At 42.3% G+C, this 17,276-nt stretch overlaps 2 protein-coding genes across 2 annotated transcripts in view; both read right to left on the bottom strand.

Moving 5' to 3' along the window:
* The window catches only part of LOC144693881 (mucin-4-like), a 102,297-nt gene extending 89,629 nt beyond the window's left edge, over window positions 1-12,668 (bottom strand). Inside the window, exons 1-5 of the mRNA XM_078564020.1 lie at window positions 11,832-12,668; window positions 10,392-10,514; window positions 8,212-8,328; window positions 4,821-5,060; window positions 2,474-2,596 (exon numbers count right to left, since the gene is read on the bottom strand). Coding sequence (XP_078420146.1) covers window positions 2,474-2,596; window positions 4,821-4,986 — 289 coding nt within the window. The 5' untranslated portion in view covers window positions 4,987-5,060; window positions 8,212-8,328; window positions 10,392-10,514; window positions 11,832-12,668. The remainder of the gene's footprint in view (window positions 1-2,473; window positions 2,597-4,820; window positions 5,061-8,211; window positions 8,329-10,391; window positions 10,515-11,831) is intronic.
* LOC144694267 (uncharacterized) overlaps window positions 8,189-17,276 on the bottom strand; it is a 134,866-nt gene continuing 125,778 nt past the window's right edge. Inside the window, exons 44-47 of the mRNA XM_078564609.1 lie at window positions 16,366-16,494; window positions 14,702-14,821; window positions 11,832-11,957; window positions 8,189-8,328 (exon numbers count right to left, since the gene is read on the bottom strand). Of these exons, the coding sequence (XP_078420735.1) occupies window positions 8,189-8,328; window positions 11,832-11,957; window positions 14,702-14,821; window positions 16,366-16,494 (515 nt within the window). The remainder of the gene's footprint in view (window positions 8,329-11,831; window positions 11,958-14,701; window positions 14,822-16,365; window positions 16,495-17,276) is intronic.

Genomic DNA, 17,276 nt, shown 5'->3' with positions numbered 1-17,276 from the left:
TTAAGGCCCGCCCAGTGTGATACATGAGCGGCAGTGCTGAGTGCTGCCTCTGCGGGTGGGGGTAGGAGGGCAAGCAGGCCTAACGCGCACTGTGTGCACATGAAAGAGCACTGAATAATCTCCCTGAGGCACAGATCTACCTCAGGGAGATGAAGAATATATTGAAAAAATTATCAAACAACAGAAAAATTTAATAAAACATGTCCCCTCATGTGACTCTGTCACATGTTTTTAATTAAAAATTAAAGTTTTTATTTCATTTGTATTTGCTTTAGGAAACCTCATCCTGCCCATGGATGAGGTTTCCAAAAAAATGCAAAGGCCACTTGGCCTTTTCGGCTGCTGTTAGGTTGAATGGGCAGTGAAACATTTAGGACAATTGATAACTTAATGGCCTTAACAGGCCTTTTAATTGTCGACGGGCGCACTGACGGCTCCAGTGTGCATCTGCTGACCGAACTATCACGCGACTACGCGTTGACATTGGCACGATTGGCCGACGTCAACACGTGTCATTTTACACTCGGTCGGGTCAGGCGTGTGCCTACCCGCCGAGCTAAAAATTCTGCCCCTAGAGTGTAAGATAGAAGGATCCAACCTCACAGCAATCTTTTCACTTACATGAAAAAGACAGCAAAATAACAGCTTAAAATGTATGAGGATAATATTACAGTAATAAAACTCTGAAGCTGAGAGCAGAATCTTTGGCTTGATGAGCGGGGGCGGGGCCTGCTCACCGTGGTGCAAAACAACGCGCGGTGATGTCAGGCGTGCATCCTGATGTCACTGCGCGTCATTCAGATTTTCAGTTCGGCGGGCGCGCACCCAAGTCAGCTGCGCGCCCGCTGAACTTTCAAAGGCCTATTAAGGCCAGTTAGCTATTAATTAAAACAATAAACTGAGCTGCCTGTCCAACTTTAAGGTTGGTGGGGGGCAGGCGAAGAGCCCAGGCGGCCTTCGCATTTTTCATGGAACATCATCCACGGGTGGGATGAGTTTTCATGGAGGTTTTTAAAGGTTTGAAAATTTTTAAATAAAATTCATAGACATGTCCCAGCTCATGTGACAGTTTTATATGAGGGGACATGTCTTGAAATTTTTTTTTCCCCTTTATTAAAATTATTTAAACTTAAACTAATCTCCCCGAGGCAGCTCTGTGCCTCGGAGATTTCCGTGCTCCTTTGCGCGCATGCGCGAAAGAGCGCAGGCCCCGGCTCAGGGAATCCCCCCCCCTGCCTGCACAGGGAGCGCTCAGCGCTTCCGGGCGTGCATCACGCTGGGCGGGCCTTAATTGGCCCCCCCCCCACGTAAAATGGCGGCCGATCGCGGGCGCTCCTGCACAATCCCCCCGATGGAGAGAAAATTGTCCCCTTAATTCCTTCTTACTCTTTGGTGTTACATACGAACTTATGAATTAGGAGCCATTTGGCCTTTCGAGTTTGCTCTGCCATTCAATAAGATCATGGCTGATCTGATTGTAACCTCAACTCCACATTCCTGCCTAACCCCAGTAACCGTTCACGCCTTTCCTTTATCAAGAATCTATCTAACTTTGCCTTAAAAATATTCAGAGACTCTGCTTCCACTGCCTTTTGAGGAAGAGAGTTCCAAAGACTCACAATCCTTTGAGAGAAAAAATTTCTCCTCATCTCTGTCTTAAATGGGCGACCTCTTATTTTTAAACAGTGACCCCTAGTACTAGATTCTACCACAAGACGAAAGATCCTCTCCACATCGATCCTGTCAGGCCCCCCAGGAACTTGTATGTTTCAATCAAGTCGTCTCTTACTCTTCTAAACTCTAGAGGATACAAGTGTTTGTTATATTAGTTTTAGATTATATAGTTTTTATGTTTAATAAGCATCATGGGATGTGAGGTGTAACACTTAAAAACTGACCTATTTAAATGGGAATTTCCAATCATTAAAAATAGAAAAAGGAAAATGTATTCAGAGAGAACAATTAGTTTTGTAGTTAACATGCTTTTTACAAAATGGCATTTACACAAAGTATGCAAGTTACTGTCAATAGTTGTGAGTGGAAAACTACAAAGCTTGTAAAATGTCAAAAACATTAAATTAGTACCATTATTTATAAAGTGTAAAGATATTAAACACAGATCTATGTACTTGATACACACGGGTGATGTTAAACACCAAGCAGGAACAGATTGGTTTCAATTTTGGAAATCGAATGATTAATGAAAATGACAATTGGGTTGTGTGTAAAATGGGCAGCTGCTCTGTTCCTGCCCCTCTCTGGCCCAATGGTAAATAGAAACATTCACCCCTAGGAAACAATTACTCAAGAAGAAAGGAAGTTCCAGCTAAGGTGTTGTCCTAGTATGTTTCCAGAACAGCTGCAGATGTTACTTATGCTATATGATGTCCCACATGGAATCTTTATAGAATATTAGATACCTACGTCACATGCTCATTTAAAGGCACAAACGAAAAGACCTTTCGTCGCTTACCTTGGCAATAGCCATTTACCCTTTTAGATCCAGCAGGGCAAATGCAAGTATAATTCCCAATCGTGTTTTCACAGGTTTCATTTGAAGGACACTTTGCAATGCCCTCTGCACACTCATCAACATCTGCAACACAAGGAAATTCCATTAGGGAATACACATTATTAAAACAATTGCATTTTATTTTACCCATATTAAGTTCATAATGAAGCTACTTTGAGGATATTCAGGGGCAGAAGTTCCTAATAGTGTGTCTGGGGCTAATGGGTTGCCTGGCTATAGCGAATGCAGGAAATTCAAGGAGTATGGGAGGAGAAGTACATATTCACAGAGTGATGTTGCCTGACTTTCCCTCTATTTAAGTTGATGGAAGGAAAATCTAATTCTCCAGGTATTTAAAACTGTTAGATTTTAATATGGAGAAACTGCTGTACATTTTTCATTTCGGATAAATTATTTATTGCAATTATGTTGATGTAGCATTATAGATTTTGTGTTAAGAAAAAAAACAATGTGGATCCCCATCAATTGGTACTTGGCAGAAATGAAAACAGTAAAAGCTGAAAATACTCAGCAGGCCAAGCAGCATCTGTGGAGAGAGAAGCAGAGTTAACAGGCTGAATTTTCATTCCAATGTGGAAGCAGGGCCAGAGGTGGATAAACCCGCAATTTCTGACAACAAGTTGTTGTGCTGGTCTCCCACCATGATCTCACTTCCAGGCAATTTTCATGGAGGCAGGATTAAGATCCTGCAAGTAGTGGGTAGCCAATTAGGCCAAGTAAATGGCCTATTAAGGTCAATCTGCACACATGGACTGGAATTTTACTTTCAGCATGCTGAGACCAAAACACGGCTGAGGGGTGTAAGTGGCCATCCGACAGCAGCCCTAGGGGGTGGTGGCAGTGCTCTACCTAAGTAGGGACCCACCCCACCTCACCCCTCCTCCCACACCTGCCGTAGCCATAGGGCCACAGCTGTCATTGCTGGCTATCCATTGGAGTGGTTGGCTCTCCACGATGATGGCCTGGCAGTTGTGGCGCCTTTGGCCTAGATTTTTACTCTCGCATCAGAAGCACAGAGTCAGGGTCAGTCCTGACTCCACAAACCTGACTCCTGAGAAACTGCCCCTGATAGTCAGATTTTGGTTCTGGAGAGGCAGGTGTTAATCAGGTTCAGGCCCGCCCTCCCCCAGAAACAGTGCAGAGGCAGCAGGAGAGACTGTTGGGTACAGGGGTGGGCTGTCTGGAAGGCCATCTTCAGTGCTCCGGAGCTTGTAAGAAAAATAATAAAACTAAAAACAGCCCTCTAGTTGTCACCCCTCACGCTCTTTCACCCTCTGCCACACACAACCCGTGCCCATCCATGCACTCCCATGGCCCCTTATACCCTCTGTGGCAACCCAAGCCTCTCTACCCACCTCCCATGGCCCCCCATACCCCCTAAGGCAACCTATGCCCCTCTACCTATTCCCCATTGCCCTTTATAGCCCCAATGCCAACTTAGTGCCACTTCATGCCATCCCATGCACCCCCATCCACCACGGATGTGCACACTGCAACCTGCCCCTATTTCCCCCCTGCCCCACCCTCCCCGTGATGAAACTCGTGGATCATGGGTTCGGGGGTGGGACTGCTGGCATCGGTGCTTCAGTACAATTTTGGGTAAGTCGGAGACACTATCCCCATGAAAATTCAAAGCTTTGATTTTAAAAATTTATAAAAGCTCTTCAAACAGCACCTTCATCTTGAGGTGCCCTCTCTTTCTCCTACCTACATCAACAGCTCCCACCTCTGCTGGTGGGGCTGCTGATTTCTTAGTGCTAGAAGACCTCCTGTTCACCCTCCAGCTTCAGGAACCCATCTGCTGGATCTAATTGAATAGGACACCCAGAGATTGCCCTCTGGGCTCCATTGCTAGCATGCGCAGGTGCCTGACGCACTGTGTCTCCCAATGACAGGATTGGGACCCACAGACGAAAATCTAACCCAACTTTTCAGCTTGGTGACCTTTCAGGATAACTGACAAATGGTCATCGGCCTGAAATGTTAGCTCTAATTCTCTCTCCACGGATGCTAACCTGCTGAGCATTTCCAACATTTTCTGTTTTTATTTCAACTTCCAGCACCTGCGGTATTTTGCTTCTGTACTCGACACAGTCTGTTTCGTTCTTTTCAGTCAGTTACACATATTAAAACCGTTTTGATTGCATAATGACTTAATTCAGAACACACTTCCATAATATTCTGTGATCCATTATTTTAAAGAAGTGTTAACTTCTTTACAATAATATTTAGATTCATTAAAATAGTCTGCTATATGGTAACAAATATATGGCTTAGCAGTCAGTACCTTCACAGAGTGTTTCATTTCCTTTGTATCCAGGCAGACAGGAGCACATGAATGAACCTGGTATGTTTTGACAGCTAGCGTGATTAGGACAGTCAAACAGAAATTTGCCACATTCATCAATATCAGTGCAGTTAGGGCCTTCAAATCCTTTATTACACTGGCACATGTATGACCCATTTGTATTGCTGCATGAAGAACTCAAGGGACAATTGCTCTGATTTTGTGCACATTCATTGATATCTGTATTCATTTAAAAAGGGAAAGTAGAAAATATTAAATCTCACAAAATGAAGAAAAAGTATGACACAACTTTCACTACTGCGCTTTAGTTTTTTTCCAACACATTTGGTTAATTGTGATCAGTCCCTTCATCCTACCATCCTTTCTCTCCATGGTTCCTATTTATGCCCCATATTGACCTTGCCTTTCACTTCCCTGAAGTATTACAGGAGAGGGATATCCCAGCACTGTAAATGCCAGTTATAGGCTTACAAAGAATTGGTTAATGCTAATGTTAGGGCAGTAGGAACGTGAGAGTGGGATCATGGCAGCAAAAAAGGTATTAGGAGGCATTACGTGAAGATGGGTTAGCAAGTGCAAATGGCTTGTAATATAGCCGATTTATAAAATGATACTTAAGATGTTTAGGAAGGATTGAAAATGTACGGGTACAAATATCAGAGAGGGGAAGAGCACTTCAGAGACATGATTGACAGATGAAACCTTGAAGGCAAAGAGGAGGCGCAGATGATTCTTAGGGGCATGAGGTATCAGCAGCGGTTATTTCATGCATATGTACAGAATGTGAAAAAATTCACGGCCAAGGTGATTGCCGCACAGGGGAAATCTGTAGAGGGAAGTAGGGCAAACATTTATTAGAAAATATGAAATAGAAAGGAATGGGAAGCCTTGGAGATTCTTGAATGATGGTGGGGTTTGGGGTGAACTGGCCTTCTCGCCACGAACTTAATCAGGGTGAAGGTGATGTCCCCACTCACCACCTTCTGTCTGATTAAATAATCTCCAAAATATTGGGCATGGCTATTGATCACCTGGAAAATACATGAAGGTGAAAATCTCAGGGAGCAGGGACAAATAGGGGAATCTCTGCAACATGGGGACTGATTTTAACCTTATCCATCCACATGAGGTCAGGAAAGTAGGCAATTAAAACTGAGGAGCTGATTTACCCAGTGATGTCTTCAATTTAACCCGACTCTTCTGAGCAGGCAGTTCCCTTTTAAAAAATGGAGATTAGGGCAATATTTACTGGAGGCGAGGAGGGTCTCACCTGAAAGCTGGGGAGCACGGAGAGCCCCATGTTGGCTTTTTTAGGAAAGGCCTGCTGAATTAGGTGTCGCTCTCAGTGACACTGATGGGCCTTCCCTGGGATCGAGGACTCCAGAGGTACTGTCACCGGAGCTACTGGCCAATCAGAGGCTCACGGAGCTACTGAATGGCAGCGCCACTGGGGTCGGTGGTGGCTGCTGCCGGTATGACACCCACCCGAGGCCGAGAATTGTTGCTGGATCCCAGGTCACTGGTGAGTGATGATGGAAAGGGGATTGCAGGGTGGGGGTTGCAGGGGAAAGGGGATAAAAGGAGTCAACAGGAAGGGCAAGGGAGTGGCTCACAGTTGGCCCCACCCCCTTTCCAATGCTGGGTCACTTGTTAAGGTTCTGTGCCTGTAAATGAGGGACTGAGCAAGCAACCCTGCATGGGTTGTTGTGCTCTCTGCATGGCAAGCCCGCTGCTGGGTTATTACCAGTGGTGGCGGCATGAAGCCCTTAAGTGAGCGTTAATTGTCAAATTAAGGCCTCAACTGGTGACGGACAGGAAAGCCATCCTTGGGCCTTCCCACCACTGACTTAATTAGGGTGGAGGTGGGGTCCCCACCTACTACCTCCTGTCCGATTAAATGCTCTTCTTCCACCAGAATCACCATAGGGGAGGGCATTAAATATTGCCCCAGAGTTCAAATAAATATTCGGCCCCACCATTTTAATTCGCAATTTTAGTGGGGAAGTCGCTGTGGCTTTCTGGTCACATAAAGTCAAGTGAGAAGAGGATTGAAAGTATGAGTGGTCATTCTGCATAAATGTGGGTGTCACAAAGAAAGTTTAAGCCTCCCCTGACTCAGAATCCTCCCACCTCCTGTACATGAGACTCCCAAAACCCTTAGTACCAATGCTGACATTTCTACAGCTGGTAGCAAGTTCCAAGTGAGAAGTCAGCCAGCAGCATGTTAATGAAGCCCCGTGGTTAAAATTATTATGACCTCATTCTGCTGCAGACAGTGGGAATCTAACTCAAAGCCACCTTTTCTCATCAGAAATCCACTAGAAGTTAAAATATGCACCCCCACCAACCCTTCCCGACTATTGAAACAATAGAGAAATTAAAAGATATGATATGATGAAATTACTGCCTGCAATGTTTGTGAGCTCATGTGAAACTCACATTGCGCTATTTTAATGTATGCATTAATTCATTACTTAACATGGATAAGTGTATTAATTAAAATAGCAGAGACCTTTGGTACATTACAGCTGAGGTTAGTATGACATTGCCAACAATAATTTCTACCCCATATAGAGCAGGGGATGGAATCTTGTGAAACATGGATGGAGTCAGATAAAGAAACCTCTAAGAGCGCAGTTTGCATGGAATATATATAAGAGGAAGCAAATAATATATCCCACTGAGAGCACAATGATTTTTAACTGCCTTTTATTGAAACTACCCAATCCTTATTTCCAGTTTATGCTCTGGAGAGGAGTAGACAATCTACCCCATAAGTTCTAAATTATGTATTGTATGAGTATTTCGTGATAAAAAGTGTCTCCTTCTTTAGTTCTCTGCCCAAAGGCAAGTCTGACCCACAACGTCACACTCTCCATCCCCATGGGTAGGGAAAGGAGGCAGGTCCTGAATCCACCCCAGCCAGAACAAGGGTCTGATCCACACCAGCCTGTCCAGCCAACTGGTCCCCCAAGAAGTCTGAGTTACTGTGGCAACACACACTTACATGCATGTTGTAGCCTGGATCTATGGAGAGTCATGATAGAGGCTCCGATTTCTTTCCATCACATGGCTGACCAGGAATCTCTCCCACCCTTACCACCTGCCATTAGTGTATTTACAAGTTGATACTCAACCTGTTTGGCCACGTTATGAATGCACCTTCCTTGGCCATCATTTTCTGGAATGAGACTTGTGGAACCCAGGGCTTCTGGCTCAGAGGCAGGGATGCGGTCCACTGCGCCATTAGACCTCCAAAAAGTGACTAAATTAGTGGTTTTGTTTTACAGCAGGTAGACAATGTGAACAACCACTGTGACAAGATCAATGTTTCCAGTGGCACAGCCTTATATATTTATGTATTCCTCACCTGTGCAATTGGGTTTTTCATATCCACTTAGGCATGTACAGTTGAAAGAGCCCTCAGTATTAGTACAGATGGAATTACTGCCTGGGCATGAATTGGTATTAAGACATTCATCTATATCTGTAAGAATAAGCACATTAATAACAAAATGTAATATGGTAGTTTGTATAGTGCTAAATTATAAAAAAAAAACATATTGGCCTGGATTTTGCAGTCAATGGAGAAGGGAGGGTGCTTGCCTTCTATTCCACTTAACATTTGCCACAGATTTTCTGTGGGCTTTTGTGCCACAATTTGTGGTTGCTCGAGAATCAAAACAGTGCGTGAATCTGAAACATGGGTGAATTGAGAAAATGGCATTTTTTCCTCAACCAATCAGACTATGAATCCTTACTAAGATATGCGCAGAGCCTAAAGAAGGAAGGGTAAGCTAGAATATTTAATTCAATGCCAAATTATATATAGAGGGAAAATAAAAAGAGGGAAAGAAAGATGGAATTAAAAGAGAGAGATAAAAGAGAAAGAAAAAGTTTTTAAAAATCTTCAGCAACAATTAAAGTCTGAAGGGATGAGACTCCACCCTTTAAAAAGTAAATTTTCAATGCCTGGGAGCTTGTTTGGCCGTAATTAAGACTTAACACCATGCAAAAAAAAATATTTACATGTGAACAGACAAACTCGAACGCTTCCACAGAATCACACAATTGTTACAGCACAGATGGAGGCCACTTGCTCCATTGTGTCTACACCGGCTCTCCGAATAAGCAATTCACTTAGTGCCGTTCTCCTGTCTTCTCCTCAAAACCCTGTACATTCATCCTTTTCGGATAACAGTATAAGCTGCCTTTGAATGTTTTGATTGAACCTACCTCCACCACACTCTCAGGCAGTGCATTCCAGACCTTAACCACTCTCTGCATGAAAACGTTCTTTTCTCATGTTGCTTTTGCTTCTTTTGCCAATTTCTTTAAAGCTGTGCCCTCTCATTCTCAGTCCTTTCATGAGTGGGAACATTTTTTCCCTATCTACTCTGTTCAGACCCCTCATAATTTTAAACACTTCTCTCAAATCTCCTCTCAGCCATCTTCTCTCCGAGGAAAACAGTCCTAACTTCTCCAATATATCTTCATAATTGAAGTTCCTCATCCCTAGAACCATTCTCGTGAACCTTCTTTTCACTCTCTCCAACGCCTTCACATCTTTCCTAAAGTGTGGTTCCCAGAACTGGATACAATACTCCAGCTGAGGCTGGACTAGTGTCTTTCGCAAGTTTAACATAACCTCCTTGCTCTTGTACTCTTTGCCCCTGTGAGTAAAGCCTAGGATACTGTATGATTTATTAATCGTGCTCTCAACTTGCCCTGCCTTCAATGACGTTTGCACATATATATCCAGGTCCCTCTGCTCCTGTGCCTTCTTTAATTTTTGTCCTTTACTTTAATCTGTCTCTCCATGTTCTTCCTACAAAAACGAATCACTTAACATTTCTCCACATTAAACTTTGTCTGTCACCTGTCTACCTGTTCCACCAACTTGTCTATGTCCTTTTGAAGTTTTGCACTCTCCTCTTCACGATTCATAATGTTTCCGAGTTTCGTATCATCCACAAACTTCGAAATTATGCCCTACGCACCAAGGTCTAGGTCATTAATACATACTAGGAAAAGCAAGGGTCCCTATACTGACCCCTGGGGAACTCCACTGCAAACCTTCCTCCAGCTCAGAAACATGCATTAATCACAACTCTCCGATACCTGTCACTCAGCCAATTCCATATCAATGTTGCTATTGCCCCTTTTATTGTATGAACTATAACATTGCTCACAAGACTGTTGGGCCCTAATTGCCTTTCAATAATTTAAGAAGTTTTGATCTGTGCCTACTATGATTAGTATAACATAACTTTAAGAGTAAGAATATTTGCATTACAAGAGTTCAAGCAATGATATATACCCCTCTGTCTATTTAAGAGGGAATAGGTTGTGTCTCAAAAGTACAATGGGAATATTTTGTGCTTCCAATTGACAGAATTTTATGCCGTTGGCAACGGTGTGACAAAAGGTGGTGGAAACAAATTTAACATGCATTTTATTTTAATGTTACTATACTTGTGAATTAATTTTTAAATATTCAATTAAGTTTTATTGCTTACATACAAAATAGTGAAATAAAAAAAATCATACCAATGCAGAACCTGTATGGCTCTCCTTCATATCCAGACTTGCATGTACATGAGTAGTTCCCTATTGAATTGATACAGACTGCATTTTGGGGACACGTGGAAGTATTACTGCATTCATCAATGTCTGAAAAAGGATTGAAATAATGACTATCAGTCAATGTTCACTTTCATAGCCTCCTGGTCCTCTTTAAAATGCATTATTGGGAGTGAGATATATAGGATAAGGTTTCCATTTTTGCCTATGGTATTTTCACATGCAGGATTTAAAAGACACTCCTTTCAATTTTAATGGAATATAATACTTGCTTCACAGTTGTATCAGGAGAGCTTGTTGGTACAATATATTGATTTGCTCTCTGGAGGAGAAGAAAGAAGGGATAGATTTAATGCAACCCATCAGCAAACATGGTGGCCGGGCCCACTTAATTGCAGGAGAGGTCCTGCATCAGTCTCCTGGTGGCAGCAAAACCTCCCCCTTGATTAAGTCAGAGGGTGAAAGGGGATGACACAGGATTTTGGTTGGCAGCAGCGGTATGTCAATTACGCTCATTAATTAGCCAATTGACACCCATTACCTTTGAGTCCAAAACCCTGATTTCAACTATGGCTGAAGAATTTCTAGAACATAGGAAATAGGAGCAGGCGTTGGCCATTCAGACCCTCAAGCCTGCCCCGCCATTCATTAAGATCATGGCTGATCGGCTCCAGGCCTCAACTCCTCTTTCCTGCCAGCTCCTCATAGCTCTCAACTCCCCGATATTTCAAAAATCTATCTACCTCCTCTTCAAAGACTTCCAATGATCTAGCCTCCACAACTCTCTGAGGTAGAGAATTCCAGACATTCAATACCCTCTGAGAGGAGAAATTCCTTCACATCTCAGCTTTAAACGAGTGTCCCCTTATTCTGTAACTATGTCCCCTAGTTTGAGATTCCCCATGACCGGAAACATCTTCTCAACATCTACCCTGCCAAGCCCCCTCAGAACCTTGAATTCTCTGTTCATTAATTGTAATAAAATCATAAATGCAAGCAAAATAATCTGATTTTGTTGCAAAAAGCAAGCAGAGGGAAGGGCAGATTTTTCTCTGTTATGTGTCTGTTGGTAATGCCTAACAGGCAATGTACCATAGGTGCAATTTTCTTGTCCCTGGCTATTTGCTGAAATGGTTCATGTATTGAGTTCATTGGGCTACACATTATCATGATTAAGAGCAAAATAATGGCTCCATGTCTCAATCAAATAATCAACCAAATTTATCAATAGCAACCTCTGGAAGTAAGAGCTACAGTGTAATTTGAATAAAACTGATCCAACATTGTAAAATTGAACAATATGTATTTCAGGGTGCTTAAATAACATAGAAGCATTTTTTTTTGCCTTGCCTGTTCATCTCTTCCACAAAACATATTTTAGTCAGATAATAAACGTTGGTACCTTACCAGTGCACAGGGAGCTGTTTGATGTGTTTACTGTGTAACCCTTGTTACAGCTACAGTTAAACCCTCCAAAAACATTTGTGCAGATCTGTTCACAAGAGTCCGTTTTATCCTGGCACTCATCTATGTCTAGAATGCCAAACAAAAATATGCAAATTAGTTGTTGAAAAGTCAGACATTTTCTTTGCAACTAAGTTGATGATTGCCTACCATTATTATGTATTAATCCTATTAAGTAAAACACTTCTCGTCATTTTAATTTTCCTCCCTCATGAAGTTCCACTAAAATAGCAGCTACTATGACAATTCCTCACCCGCTAATTCTGTATACCCCAAAAGTAAAATTGATGACATATTTCAAGGGTTGGTTTTCTTGTATAAAAGCAAAATACTGCGGATGCTGGAAATCTGAAAAAAAACCAGAAAATGCTGGAAAAACTCAGCAGGTCCAGCAGCATCTCTGGAGAGAGAGAGAGAGAAACAGTTAACTGCTCTGGAGAAGGGTCATACGGACTCGAAACATTGATTTTCTTGTGTTTGCTTCCCTGGGCAGGAAGTAGGCAGAGAGTCCTGGCTGGTAGTCTCTTTAGAGAAAAAAGGAACCTTGCTGAATGGGAGGAGATCAATTCTGGAAGAGGATAAAATAGAGGACACTACTTGGTGGAGAACAAAAAGAGGAGAAATGAGAAACTCTACTTAAGAGAGCAGGTGCAGATTCGATGGGCCCAATGGGCCAATCCCTTGGTCGGCATCAACATTTCTATGCAATATGATGGACCTTTCTCAGGAGACATACATTTACTTAACTGTGTCACTTAAATTTTGAATGAGCTGATCTATCAAAAGGTGAGAATGAATATCATTGAGGAATTAATAAACAAGTAATGCTATGCTATGTAATAACTGATTTCTTCTAAAATAATTTCTGATTCCATTTTGATACATGCAAGGTGCTTTAAATACATTTCCTACACATTTAATAATAACTCCTACACTGTAATTTGTATTGTGTCGCAGTATTCAACAAATCTCAATGAATTTTGAAAATCTTAGAAAATTACTTTTGCAGATCATTTGCTCAACTTGTGATCAAATTAATTTTATGGATTTGGAATAGTTCATTGAGAACAGAACATTGCTTGCTCTGGTTATAAATTCAAATGCTGAACTAAAATAAACTGAAATAAAGAGAATAGAAGCAAAAAGCAACAAAACCTTATGAACTGCAGTGTATTCAACTACCCAGAGTACATTCTGCACCCTTGCTCACTGCTTCCTCCAAGTGGCGTTTGACATGGAGGAGCAGTGATTCATCAGCTGAGGGAGGGCAGTACATGGTAATCAGCAGGAGGTTTCCTTGCCCATGTTTGACCTGATGTCATGAGACTTCATGGGGTCCGGAGTCAATGTTGAGGACTCCCAGGGCAACTCCCTCCCGACTGTATAGCACTGTGCCGCCACCTCTGCTAGGTCTGTCCTGCCAGTGGGACAGGATATACCCAGGGATGGTGATGGTGGTGTCTGGGACATTATCTGTAAGATATGATTCTGTGAGGATGACTATGTCAGGCTGTTGATTGACCAGTCTGTGAGGCAGCTCTCCAAATTTTGGCACTCGCCCCCAGATGTTAGTAAGGAGGACTTTGCAGGGTCGACAAGACTGAGATTGCCGTTGTCGTTTCTGGTGCCTAGGTTGATGCCGGGTGGTCTGTTCGCTTTCATTCCTATTTGTGACTTTATAGTGGTTTGATACAACTGAGTGGCTTGCTAGGCCATTTCAGAGGAAATTTAAGAGTCAGCCACATTGGTGTGGATCGTGAGTCACATGTAGGGTGCACCATTTAAGGATGACAGATTTCCTTCCTTAAAGGACATTAATGAACCAGGTGGGTTTTTACAACAATTGACAATGGTTTCATGTTCATCATTGGACTTTTAATTCCAGATTCTGGGTCCCCAGAGCATTACCTTGGGTCTCTGCATTACTAGTACAGCGGCAATACCACTACACCATCGCCTCCCCACTATACTGATAGTTTTATTCAGACTAGAAAGACTAGTGTGAACAACAGCTGTAACAAGACCAATTCTTTCAAGGACACAGGCATGTACATGATTACACTCCTCATCTGTGCAGTTAAGTCCTTCATAATCCCCTTCAACACGTACAGTTGAAGGCCACCACAGTATTGACACACATGGTATTGTTTTTCTATGAACATACATTACAATCTCCTTGTGGAGACCTAAAGGCCTCATAAATGGCAATAGGCGCAAAGATCCAATGTAACAGATATTCCCAAGGCACCATAGAGAAGAATATTGGGAATAATATCTCAATGGAAATTGAGGCAATATGCCTGGGGACACCTCCGCTGTCTCATCTAACATTACAGTGCTGCAGCCCCAGTTCTTGCTGCCTCAGGCTCTACTTTTTCTTTATGGGGAGGTCCTAAGAATAGAGGATAACACAGACAGTGGCCCAATATAATAGATGTTTCCTTGGTATTGTTTAGAGGAATATTGGGGCCAGTATCTCAGATAGAAGAATAGATGTTATTGATGGAAAGGTTATTGAATGTATACTTAATGCACTCATACAAAATTCCTTTTCCCATTGTCTTAAAGAAATAATTGGCCAATTTTCTAAATAGATAATGCATCTGTTAATACACCAGTGCGAGAAATGTCGTCTGCATGTTTGTACAACTGTATGAATGAATGCATGGGACCATATTATTCCAATATATCTTTTGTATGCATTTTTTTAAGTCTTTCAATTTTGCTCAGAGCAGACAGACTAATGTGAACAAAAACTGTTATAGGACCAGTTGTTTCAAGGACACTGTCCTGTATGTAATTACATTCCTCACCTGTGCAGTTAAGTCCTTCATATCCCTTTGAACACGTACAGTTGAAAGAGCCCTCAGAATTGACACACATGGTATTGTTTTTCTTTGAACAGACGTTACTGTCAAGACACTCATTCACATCTGATAGAATAGCACAGAAATATAATGTTGTTATTAATTCCAAGAGAATTAGGATGATCTATGGTTACATTAACAGTACTTCTGTATGTGACCCTCCTGAGACACACTGAAATTTTCAGAGCCGTAATTTTTTGAAGCTTTACGTCTGATAAATATCCAACTTCCATTTTTACATATGCTGTCAGTGGACTAAATCTAAAGAATGTTTATCATAATGATGTATTATTATATTGCTTTAGAAAATGACTTATTTCATTGCTTGTCCTGGGTAATTATCCATGGAGATAAAGTAAAATCAATGGACCAAATCTTCCTTTCAGTGTCGATGCCGAGCACATTTTTAAACATTTATTCTTTCATGGGATGTGGGCTTGCTAGGCCCTTTCAGAGGGCAGTTAACAGTCAACTGCGTTGCTGTGAGTCTGGAGTCACATGTAGGCCGGACCAAGTAGGGATGGCAGATTTCCTTCCCTAAAGGACATTAGTGAACTGGTTGGGTTTTTATGACAATCAATGATAGTTTCATGGTCACTATGAGTGAGACTAGCTTTAAATTCCAGATTTTTTGTTAATTGAAATTAAATTCTACCAGCTGCTGTGGTGGGATTTGAACCTGTGTCCCCAGAGCATTGGCCTGGGCCTCTGGATTACTCGTCCAATGACATTACCACCGCGTCACAATCTCCCCCGTACACATTGGCCACGAAGATTTCTGTGACCCGATTCTTTTTTGATTTTCCAGCCGTATCTTATGATCCCGGTTGAAGTGTCAAAAGGTCATTGCAACCTCTCCAGGGGAAGATCATCAGTCACAAGGAGAGACAGAAGAAGGAGGGACATTCTCCCTTTTCACAACCAGTAACTTCCATATTCAGAGAAGTTTTTAAAGTCTTCCAGTAAGTGAGTAAGTTAGTGAATGGTTAGGCGGGGGAGTAGGTGAGGAGGGTAGGTGGGTGAGTGGGTAGTTGGGTCAGGGTGGGGTGGGGTGTTGTTGGTTTGGTGGGGTAATCAGGTGGTCAATGGGTAATAGGGTGCTGGGCAGGGGTGTCGGTTCTGGTTGGCGGGGTGGTTGGAATGATCAGTGGGGTTAGTTGGATCTGGTCATCTGGGTAGTCGGGTGTTTGGGGGATAGTCGGGTGTGTTGGTTGCAGTGCTTAGTTGAGTTACACTGGCTAACCACTCAGTTACACCAGGTGAACTGTGTTCATTTCCAGGGTAAGTATGCACATAAATCCTGTGCATCTGGCCCAAGTCTCTGCTCTGAGCTTAGAGTCAGAGACATTCACAGAGGGTCCTGGGCAGAGGAAACCAGTCCATCAGAAGTTTGAAGTCCCTGGGCAATTTCTGTGTATGTCTGAGTGTCAGGACTTCCACAGGCTCCTGACACACATCTCCCAACTTACTTCCCATCTCTGACCATCTAGTGACTGGAAGATTTGGGCCAATTTTTTATGTTTGAGTTTTGGCCTGATTTGTTTACTGGAAACTGTAAATTTTGCAAAAGCCAACACAAAAATATATAGATTGAGCGATTTTATGCTTACCACTGCAAGTAATGCCATCTCCAGAATAACCTGCCTTACACTGACAGCTGTATGAACCCTCCACGTTAGCGCAGAGACCTTGAGTTTTGGAGCAGTTATTTAATTCTTCATTCAGGCATTCATTTATATCTGCAAAGTATAATTTCTGATATTAGTAACTGGGTATCCACTCATATAGTTCTCAATTAGGCCTCATATAGTGACTGGGTTATATAAAGAGCTATTTTATGTGACCTTATTAAAATTTTAAAAAATAACAGAAATAAAAGGGTTTAATTTTCCATATTTCTGCGTTTGCAACTTTGAAGTTTCAACTATCCCCAATTCTGAATTGTGCAAAGAAACATTAAGGCTTCTGAACTGATACTTCAAGTTTGTTTATAAGTGTTGGAGGAAAAATGGCACAGCAGGATGCAAAAAGTGTTGAGATGAAACTGCACAACTCCTCAATGAGTAGAGCTACATTTCGCAATGCTAATATAGAGGCTATTTAAGTTTAGCAAGCGACTCCCTTTATCTCATTAAGTAATTACAAGGTTTGGTCCACAAACAAAAGCCCAGGCAAACCTAGAAGAGTCCAGATTTGTTGTTTATTACCTTTGCTGAGATGGTTGGTCTTAGCTGAGACGCTGGCAGTCCTATTGTTGAATTCAGCATCCTCAAGTTATTGAGGGGAAAACTTGTCAGGGTTGCCACTCCTGATTATTATTCAGTGTGCACATATGTTGTTATATGGGAAGTTCTATATAAGCTTAGCTGTATTTTCTGATGAATTAATAGCCAGTTTCACTCTCCAGGCTTGCACGTCGGGTTTAATTTTCCCAACATCTAGGTAGGCCCATTGCCGGGACTAAAAGCGGGTCCAGAGCCTACATAGGTGGACAGTGGGAGCCCGGATGGGATTTTACTGG

The sequence above is a fragment of the Cetorhinus maximus genome, chromosome 19, assembly GCF_964194155.1.
Source record: "Cetorhinus maximus chromosome 19, sCetMax3.hap1.1, whole genome shotgun sequence".
NCBI lineage: Eukaryota > Metazoa > Chordata > Chondrichthyes > Lamniformes > Cetorhinidae > Cetorhinus > Cetorhinus maximus.
Note: the sequence above shows the minus strand (reverse complement) of the source record. Positions and strands in the feature narration are given on the sequence as shown.